The sequence below is a fragment of the Oncorhynchus mykiss genome, chromosome 3, assembly GCF_057628025.1.
Source record: "Oncorhynchus mykiss isolate SJ-2025 chromosome 3, ASM5762802v1, whole genome shotgun sequence".
Lineage (NCBI taxonomy): Eukaryota > Metazoa > Chordata > Actinopteri > Salmoniformes > Salmonidae > Oncorhynchus > Oncorhynchus mykiss.
Genome location: NC_143024.1, coordinates 94,300,961 through 94,311,426, shown reverse-complemented (window position 1 = coordinate 94,311,426; position 10,466 = coordinate 94,300,961). Strand labels below are relative to the sequence as shown.

At 43.4% G+C, this 10,466-nt stretch overlaps 1 protein-coding gene across 1 annotated transcript; it reads right to left on the bottom strand.

The window, feature by feature from the left end:
- Positions 1 to 6,814: 6,814 nt before the first annotated feature.
- Positions 6,815 to 9,457, bottom strand: LOC110505453 (uncharacterized). The gene is made up of 3 exons (XM_021584685.3): positions 8,773 to 9,457; positions 7,637 to 7,797; positions 6,815 to 7,345 (listed from the first exon to the last, which is right to left on the bottom strand). Exons 1-3 carry the CDS (start codon positions 9,185 to 9,187, stop codon positions 6,974 to 6,976), a joined length of 948 nt encoding a protein of 315 aa, XP_021440360.1. The 5' UTR covers positions 9,188 to 9,457; the 3' UTR covers positions 6,815 to 6,973.
- Between the last annotated feature and the right edge of the window lie 1,009 nt (positions 9,458 to 10,466).

Below are 10,466 nucleotides of genomic sequence, written 5' to 3'. Positions count from 1 at the left end.
GGACTACAAGGTGTCAGGGTATGGACTACAAGGTGTCAGGGTATGGACTACAAGGTGTCAGGGTATGGACTACAAGGTGTCAGGGTATGGACTACAAGGTGTCAGGATATGGACTACAAGGTGTCAGGGTATGGACTACAAGGTGTCAGGGTATGGACTACAAGGTGTCAGGGTATGGACTACAAGGTGTCAGGGTATGGACTACAAGGTGTCAGGATATGGACTACAAGGTGTCAGGGTATGGACTACAAGGTGTCAGGATATGGACTACAAGGTGTCAGGGTATGGACTACAAGGTGTCAGGGTATGGACTACAAGGTGTCAGGGTATGGACTACAAGGTGTCAGGGTATGGACTACAAGGTGTCAGGGTATGGACTACAAGGTGTCAGGGTATGGACTACAAGGTGTCAGGATATGGACTACAAGGTGTCAGGGTATGGACTACAAGGTGTCAGGGTATGGACTACTAGGTGTCAGGATATGGACTACATGGTGTCGAAAGCGTATTATAATGTATCATGTTGACTTCATTGCTCCCCACAGTTGTATCAAGTTGGCTGGATGACCTTTGGGTGGTGGACCATTCTTGATACACAAAGGAAACTGTATGAAAACCCCAGTAATGTTGCTGTTCTTGACACACTCAAACCGGTGCGCCTGGCACCTACTACCGTACCCCGTTCAAAGGCACTTCGGTATGTTGTCTTACCCATTCACCCTCTGAACGGCAGACATATACAATTAATGTCTCAATTGTCTCAAGGCTGAAAAAAATCCCTTCTTTAAAACGTCTCCTCCCTTTCATCCACACTGATTTGAAGTGGATTGAAAAAAAAATGACATCAACAAGGGATCATAGCTTTCACCTGGATTCACCTGGTCCATCAATGTCACGGAAAGAGCAGGTGTTCTTAATGTTTTGTACACTCAGTGCTTATGTGTTCACTGTAAATTCCCCTACCCATTCAGATGTGATGTAATCTGCCATGTCAGCCTATTTAAAACCACTGTACAAAAAAAGATATATCTTTCCCCCTTTAACGTCACGAAAAGAAAACAGTCTGTGGATATATAACGCCTTCCAATTCCTATTGACTTAAGTGATATGACTAGGCAAGTAGGCATGAGGGGGAATAAGCAGTAGGAGTGATTACTTAAGTGATATGACTAGGCAAGTAGGCACGAGGGGGAATAAGCAGTAGGAGTGATTACTTAAGTGATATGACTAGGCAAGTAGGCACGAGGGGGAATAAGCAGTAGGAGTGATTACTTAAGTGATATGACTAGGCAAGTAGGCACGAGGGGGAATAAGCAGTAGGAGTGATTACTTAAGTGATATGACTAGGCAAGTAGGCACGAGGGGGAATAAGCAGTAGGAGTGATTACTTAAGTGATATGACTAGGCAAGTAGGCACGAGGGGGAATAAGCAGTAGGAGTGATTACTAATGAAATCCGTCCATATTTAGGTAGACCACAACTTGCTGATTGGTCAAACCACAAGGTGTATTTTACTAGGTCGTGCTGCTGAGATTACAAAACCAACCCATTGAAAGGGCGTGTTGTAAAACCTATCGTTTTGTTTGCGAACACTCAAGCCAATACTATTGGTATATTTTCCCACAAGTTTGTCAGACGAATAGCAGCAAATAAAATCTAGACTGGCTATGAGGTTAGATGTGCTATAGCTAGCTAGCAAGTAAAAGTTGCACCACTGACTGACTATATTTTGGACAAGAATTTACAGCCATTTAATTTTTTGTATAATCTTAAATATAACATAGACATACCTCATTTAAATATAATACGATACAATAAACATTTAATTCACTATTTATGCCGGGGTAAGGATACTCCAGTTTCAATTTTAAGACAGAATATTTGTCTCCATAGCAACGACGGCACCTGAGAGGGACATTTGTCATTCGTTTGCGAAATGCGTTATTCTTTTTTTTTTGCAGCCTTTCTGCTGGGGATCATACATCATTTACTGGTAAGTCTTCATACGGACACAGACTATAGTTGCAATTGAAAAATATGTGCCTGTGAAATTTTCCTTATGAATGAGGGGAAAAAACATTAACATTTTACAATTAATTTCCTCAATATGTGACGAAAGAAGGGGAGGGGAAAGCATTCAATCACAAGATGAACATGTTATTGGAGAGTATGGACCATAGACATTTAAGGTGTAACTACGCTGAGAGTCGGGAAGCAAGTACAGGAAGGGAATAATTTAACGACAAAAAAACAAGAAACACGAGCAGCGTACAGACACGAAACAACGGAACAGGAACAATAACGCCTGGAGAAGAAGCCAAAGGGAGTGACAGATATAGGGAAGGTAATCAACAAGGTGATGGAGTCCAGGTGAGTCTGATGAGGCGTAACGGTGGTGACAGGTGAGCGTTATAATGAGCAGCCTGGTGACCCAGAGCGCCGGTAGATGGAGGATACGGGGCAATAAATAGAATCTCAATCTACTTCTGTGATGGAGACCTTGTGGGGGAGTCGTGGTTATATATAACTTTCTTTAATTATATTTAATCATTGCCTCTTACACTGCTCCTAGTAAAGTTCCATTTACTCTGAGATAACCATAATTTACTTTTCCACGAATTAAATGGGCTTGCTGACATCACCATCAGGAGATTTCCGTTTTTTTTTTTTTTTTTTTTTTTAACTTCCCGTTCATTAATTTAATTATTTGACTTATCAGTAAACCTGCCTCTGTAATTCATATTTGAAAGACATGGTCATAAATTGTCCCTCTCTCCAAGCACAGTGTTTACTATGCAGTGTAGATTCCTGTTGGGTGTTAAAATACTTTTCTGTGTCGTCTGGAGGTTAAACAAGACCTGACAGTGGTGGACTGGCTGGCGCTGGTGGTGATGAAGAGAGTGGACGTGCATTTCAATGTGTAACACCGGGACCCTTCTTAGATTAGCCTGTTGCCTTACGTCACTGCAGAATACACAAGGAAATGCTAATCTTTTGCAAAAGGTCTACTTAAAATAGGAGCTTGAGTAGTCATTTCAGATAATAAACAGAACATTTCATGTGTATAATTTATTCCTATAAAAATGTAAAATGACGTACAGTAAGTTAATAAATACTATATCAAATCAAATGTATTTATATAGCCCTTCGTACATCAGCTGATATCTCAAAGTGCTGTACAGAAACCCGGCCTAAAACCCCAAACAGCAAGCAATGCAGATGTAGAAGCACTGTGGCTAGGAAAAACTCCCTAGAAAGGCCAAAACCTAGAGAGGAGCCAGGCTATGAGGGGTGGCCAGTCCTCTTCTGGCTGTACCAGGTGGAGATTATAAACCTAGAGAGGAACCAGGCTATGTGGGGTGGCCAGTCCTCTTCTGGCTGTGCCGGGTAGAGAGGAACCAGGCTATGTGGAGTGGCCAGTCCTCTTCTGGCTGTGCCGGGTAGAGAGGAACCAGGCTATGTGGGGTGGCCAGTCCTCTTCTGGCTGTGCCGGGTGGAGATTATAACAGAACATGGCCAAGATGTTCAAATGTTCATAATTGACCAGCAGGGTCAAATAATAATAATCATAGATTCTGACTGAAGTAAAATAGGAAGAAAGGTTGGGAGTCACTCCTGTTTGAGGTTTTGCAATTACAACATTGCATTCATGAGTACTCTTTTTATTTTCTTATTATTTTTCTTCACATCGACAACATTGAAAAAACAACATAAGAGCACCTAGTGTAACATTAAATATATGACTTAGAAATCAAAAGTGTTTAAATAACATCAATAACAATACATCATAACATGACAGAATATAATTAGCGATTTACCTAGATAATGCAAGGTTCAGGGATGATTTTATAATGCCAATATGAGTAATGGAGAGGTGTATACAGTCATTCACACCTCAGTGTTAAAGGAACAGTTCATATCTTGTTCAGAGTTGACTTAGGTCGGGTCGGCTTCGTTAAGTTGCATTAAAATGATCGTGTTTGTTTTGTTTTTTTGTTGTTGTTTTTTTTACATCCCTTTCCTGCAGTCAAATCACCAAATTGCCCTCTAGTGGCCTCATGGGTGGAATGTAATTAAAAAATGTCACAATACATTTTTATTTTTATTACGCTTGAAAATACGGTGTTTCTATGTCCAAAGGTTATATTTCAACTTATGTGATGTAGATAAAGTGTAATATTGGGATGCAAACTCAAAATGGAATACATTTCGACGTCATCTTTTTGTTAAACCCACAACTATGTGTGTTGTTTCAAAGTAGATTTGTTTCAGACTACCCAGAATCCCTCTGGCCCCGATTTAGACCACTGCAGTAAATGTCATCCAAAAAATTCCAACATGTGGCCTCAAATACAATATTGGATGCATGCAATCCTTTTTTTTTTTTTTTTGTGAGTTTTTTTGTTGTTGTTGACAAACAGTGCTATTCAGGGCCAATATTGGCAGTGAAAGTATGACAAAACGTTGGGTGGATGTCTGAAAGAAAATAGCTTAGTGGACTTAATGTGTTGTGAAATCTGTTATGAATGTATTGTGATGTTTTTAACATGGTATAACCGCCTTTATTTCGCTCGAACCCAGGATCCGTAATAAATACAAACACAAAAGGGTGTCATTGTTGGTATCCTTGTTGAATGTAATGAAAATGGTTAAACAAGAGGTGTTTTTGGACACACAACTATGACAGGAATGGACAAAACACAAAACGTGTGACATTTGATAGAGAGAAAACTACGAGGAGCATAAAAATAATAACTATTTGTAACAACTCATTGCTGAATGTCTTAGGGCCACAGCTGAGGTGTTATAAGCACTCATTGCTGAATGTCTTAGGGCCACAGCTGAGGTGTTATAACCACTCATTACTGAATGTCTTAGGGCCACAGCTGAGGTGTTATAACCACTCATTGCTGAATGTCTTAGGGCCACAGCTGAGGTGTTATAACCACTCATTACTGAATGTCTTAGGGCCACAGCTGAGGTGTTATAACCACTCATTGCTGAATGTCTTAGGGCCACAGCTGAGGTGTTATAACCACTCATTACTGAATGTCTTAGGGCCACAGCTGAGGTGTTATACCCACTCATTACTGAATGTCTTAGGGCCACAGCTGAGGTGTTATAACCACTCATTACTGAATGTCTTAGGGCCACAGCTGAGGTGTTATAACCACTCATTACTGAATGTCTTAGGGCCACAGCTGAGGTGTTATAACCACTCATTACTGAATGTCTTAGGGCCACAGCTGAGGTGTTATAACCACTCATTGCTGAATGTCTTAGGGCCACAGATGAGGTGAGTAGTTAGTAGTAGACTACTTTGGATAACATTCTCAGTCTTCATCGCTAGTCATGACTGTTGATGATAATACCTGCTGGTGAGTGTGGAGAAAATGTTGTTTACATCCTGAATGGCACCCTATTCCCCATATAGTGGTTATGAGGACAGGCCTACTGTCCTCATAACCCCACCCCAACCCTTCTCTCCAGTCCAGGCCCACTCTCCTCATAACCCCACCCCAACCCTTCTCTCCAGTCCAGGCCCACTCTCCTCATAACCCCACCCCAACCCTTCTCTCCAGTCCAGGCCCACTCTCCTCATAACCCCACCCCAACCCTTCTCTCCAGTCCAGGCCCACTGTCCTCATAACCCCACCCCAACCCTTCTCTCCAGTCCAGGCCTACTGTCCTCATAACCCCACCCCAACCCTTCTCTCCAGTCCAGGTCCACTGTCCTCATAACCCCACCCCAACCCTTCTCTCCAGTCCAGGCCCACTGTCCTCATAACCCCACCCCAACCCTTCTCTCCAGTCCAGGCCTACTGTCCTCATAACCCCACCCCAACCCTTCTCTCCAGTCCAGGTCCACTGTCCTCATAACCCCACCCCAACCCTTCTCTCCAGTCCAGGCCCACTGTCCTCATAACCCCACCCCAACCCTTCTCTCCAGTCCAGGCCCACTCTCCTCATAACCCCACCCCAACCCTTCTCTCCAGTCCAGGCCCACTGTCCTCATAACCCCACCCCAACCCTTCTCTCCAGTCCAGGCCTACTGTCCTCATAACCCCACCCCAACCCTTCTCTCCAGTCCAGGTCCACTGTCCTCATAACCCCACCCCAACCCTTCTCTCCAGTCCAGGCCCACTGTCCTCATAACCCCACCCCAACCCTTCTCTCCAGTCCAGGCCCACTCTCCTCATAACCCCACCCCAACCCTTCTCTCCAGTCCAGGCCTACTCTCCTCATAACCCCACCCCAACCCTTCTCTCCAGTCCAGGTCTACTGTCCTCATAACCCCACCCCAACCCTTCTCTCCAGTCCAGGCACACTGTCCTCATAACCCCACCCCAACCCTTCTCTCCAGTCCAGGCCCACTGTCCTCATAACCCCACCCCAACCCTTCTCTCCAGTCCAGGCCCACTCTCCTCATAACCCCACCCCAACCCTTCTCTCCAGTCCAGGTCCACTCTCCTCATAACCCCACCCCAACCCTTCTCTCCAGTCCAGGCCCACTCTCCTCATAACCCCACCCCTTCTCTCCAGTCCAGGCCCACTGTCCTCATAACCCCACCCCAACCCTTCTCTCCAGTCCAGGCCCACTCTCCTCATAACCCCACCCCAACCCTTCTCTCCAGTCCAGGCCCACTGTCCTCATAACCCCACCCCAACCCTTCTCTCCAGTCCAGACCTACTGTCCTCATAACTCCACCCCAACCCTTCTCTCCAGTCCAGGTCTACTGTCCTCATAACCCCACCCCAACCCTTCTCTGCAGTCCAGGCCTACTGTCCTCATAACCCCACCTCAACCCTTCTCTCCAGTCCAGGCCTACTGTCCTCATAACCCCACCTCAACCCTTCTCTCCAGTCCAGGCCCACTCTCCTCATAACCCCACCCCAACCCTTCTCTCCAGTCCATGTCTACTGTCCTCATAACCCCACCCCAACCCTTCTCTCCAGTCCAGGCCTACTGTCCTCATAACCCCACCCCAACCCTTCTCTCCAGTCCAGGCCCACTGTCCTCTAGTTCATTGTCTGAGTAGGAACCATGAGAACTATAGCTGAGCTCTGTCGCAGTGTGCCTCAGGAAATGTGTAGGGCGAGACAGTAAACCCACTCCAGCTCCTACGGTATCAGCACTTAACGCATCATCTTCTTCCCCTGCTTCCAGATCCTCCTCATCTTCATCGTCCAGGGTACCAGAGTTACGGGTGTCTCCAGACCCGGTGTTGCTGCCCTGCTTCCCCCCGTGAGGACAGTCGGAGTCACCTTGGCCCTTGATTGCCTGCTCCTTGGCCTTGCGGCTCCGCTTCCACTTCATACGCCTGTTCTGGAACCAGATCTTCACCTGAACGGAACCCGGAACACAACGTCAGAACTGAAACACGACAGTTACACGAGGATAAACATGTCACTCAAAACAACCTGCGGCTCATTTCAGTGGGTCTAAAGATTTACGGCATGAATAAACATTTATCCAACTGTTATCTCTATGGGACTGCAGATGGATATGAGCTATGTAGCTAAATCTGGAGCAATATTTATTGTGCATGGTCCCTGACACATAAAATAATAATCTTTTCACACAATTGCACAAAAAAAAAGGATTGAAAATCAGTTCAGGGATCATCATGCTCACCTGTGTCTCTGTGAGCATGAGAGAGGTGGCCACCTCAAAGCGTTTAGGTCTGGACAGGTATTTGTTGAGTTTGAACTGGTTCTCCAGCTGTAGTAGTTGTTGACTGGTGAAGGCTGTTCTGGGCCTACGACACTTCCCCATCAGACTGGCCTGAGAAGAGGCTGGAGTGGAGACCATGAGAGAGAGGTTATTATCACATGTTAAACTATTACTACTACTACTACTACTACTACTAATAATAATAATAATAATAGTTATTATAAAATAGTTATAATGATAATAATCTATGGTTTATTTATGTCACATTTATTTCAGGTTCTTGCTCTTCTGTACGGGAGGACGATGGGGCTGAGATATAAACATTTTCATCTTTAAAAGCCACCCTTTCTGATGATATCAGTTTTATTGGACTTTGGTTTACAGTTGGCCTGAGGACACGGTGATATGGCTTTAGCAGGGCTATAAAACTCAACAGAATGCCATTAAATTAATGAAAATTTCAATAGCGGGACTTTGTTAATGAAGTGGACGTATTGCATCAGGTGTTTCTTTATTGTATATTGTAATAATAATAATAATAATAATCTCACACTTGTCTATCGCCTATTAATTAAAATGTTATTTATGACTAAAGGTAAATCATGACAGACAAAGAGACGTGATTATGGTTCAGGAGTAAATGGGCTACTGGTCCAACGACACTCAAGATCACCTGAAAGATGTCATGACAACTTATGTGTTTTGACTGCTTATTCTAGATAATATCTGCATTTAAAACGAATAATTTACAAATCCATTATTTTTTAATTAATTCAGAAAAAGAAGAGCAAGATCTAAGACATGAAAATAATATTGTATTTATTTATTTCATGAGTCCTCCTACAATGTAGTAAATTCGACATATTGTTCAACGAAATTATAACGGCTAAATAATTCAATTAAAATATACTGAAAATATGCAGCACCAATACAGTAATTAGGTTTAATAAGCAAGAGACAACATTCTGTTTCAATAATTTATTTACAACTACTTTATTTTCACACAATATATTTTATAGCTATTATGAACAGTGGTAGAGAGAGACACTTCAATTATATTCAAAGAATGACAAATGAGACGCCTGAAAGCTACTTGCCACCATAGTCTCCGAGTCTTGGCATCATCATTCCAGCTCTAATCCAGTGTTCTAGCGGAAACCCAGCCATAACTGCTGCCCTTAGGTGCTCCGGGTACGGCTGGGCGAAACTGGGATAGGCGAAGGCTGTGTGCTGGCCACTCAGAGCCGCGACGGGGTACATGTGGGTGGGATACATTCCAGGGATGGCCCCCTGAGACAGCTGGGTCAGTCCCTGGTGAGAGAAATTCAATAGACCCTGTTTGGGGATAATCCCGGTCTGAATGTGGATACCGCTGGTGGTCCTCCGCTGGGATTGGGTCTCCGACCGGCGGCACGAGAATGGGTTGTCCTCAGAACACAGTCCCGGGGAGCTGTCTCGGTCCACCCGGTGCGCCAACAGCGCGTCGATTCCAAAATGCTTAGATTTCGCCATTGTGTACTTTTCCTGAGACTTTACACCAACTCAAATTATTCTTTTGGGTTATGATTGCTGGATTAGAGTTGTTTTAGGCGAAACGAAACAGCATCTCACCGAGATAGTTTTAAAACACTACTGTTTGTCTAATGTTTCAGTTTTTCTAAATAAATAATAATAAAACGTTACGTTATCACTTTCTTGACAATATACTTTTCCCCTCTTTTGTTCTAATTTGTCCGTCCGTGCCGTGCGGTGCCAGTCGCTCCTCTGCTTCCTTTGCGATTCGTCCCCACCTGAAACTGGCAACTTTTCTCACAACGCTCTGCAATTGAACCTCGGAAATGTATAAACGGGATCCTTGGGACGTCCCAACTCCGTCGAACCTCCCCAAACCCGCCCCCCCCAAACCTGCCTCTGATTGGCTCATCTTCTTCCACTAATTGGTCTTTTGACCAATCAGATCAGAATTGGGCTGCGTGTATAACACAGCATGGGCAGGACTTTATAGCAGGTGTCAAACTCATTCCACCGAAGGCAGAGTATCTGCAGGTTTGAGTTTTTTCTTTCAATTAAGAACTAGACAACCAGGTGAGGGGAGTTCCTTACGAATTAGTGACCTTAATTCATCCATCTAGTATAAGGGTAGAGCTCGATAGCTGGAAAAGTCTTTTTTTTAGGCCTATATAGGAGATAAAATAAATAGTTAAAAACAAAAAAACAAAAACAGTCTTCCATCCGTGACATCACAGTGATTTCTGTCCATAACAGAACATATCACAATGCACGTAACACAATACAAATAACCCAATGGAGAACGACGAAGCTCAAATTTAACCTATCGTTTATGGAAATGTGTTTGTCACCTTTCTAAGAAGCAGCAGCCTAGGAATAATACGAGCCCCGTGCAGTGAGTGAAAGGCCTATATAATTTAGATTCTGAACATTACGCTTTCCTGCTGTCCATTGTCATTCATCTTTTTTTTTGATAGATTCTAGACCTTTCCATTTAAAGACAACATAAATACAGCATTTTTGATTGACATGTCCACAAATTCTGTCGTCAAGAGGAAGACGTGGCCTAAAATCCAGTGATATAAATCATCTTTATACCACAAATAATAATTAACGTTAAATCTTTTGTTGATTTAATTTTTTGACTTTGTTGGGAAAAAGTTCCCAATTGTCATACTTGAGTAAAAGTAAAGATATTTTATTAGAAAATTACTAAAATAAAAGAGAAAGTCAGCCAGTGAACTGCTACTTGCTAAAAGTAAGTTTGGTTTTAAATATACTT

What these genes read in the sequence shown, in the direction of transcription:
- LOC110505453 (XM_021584685.3), bottom strand. Translation starts at nt 9,187, where the DNA reads ATGGCGAAATCTAAGCATTTTGGAATCGACGCGCTGTTGGCGCACCGG. An exon ending in AAGACTCGGAGACTATGGTG is followed by an intron (nt 7,798 to 8,772) that starts GCAAGTAGCTTT and finishes TCTCCACTCCAG; the next exon opens with CCTCTTCTCAGGCCAGTCTG. An exon ending in TCATGCTCACAGAGACACAG is followed by an intron (nt 7,346 to 7,636) that starts GTGAGCATGATG and finishes GGTTCCGTTCAG; the next exon opens with GTGAAGATCTGGTTCCAGAA.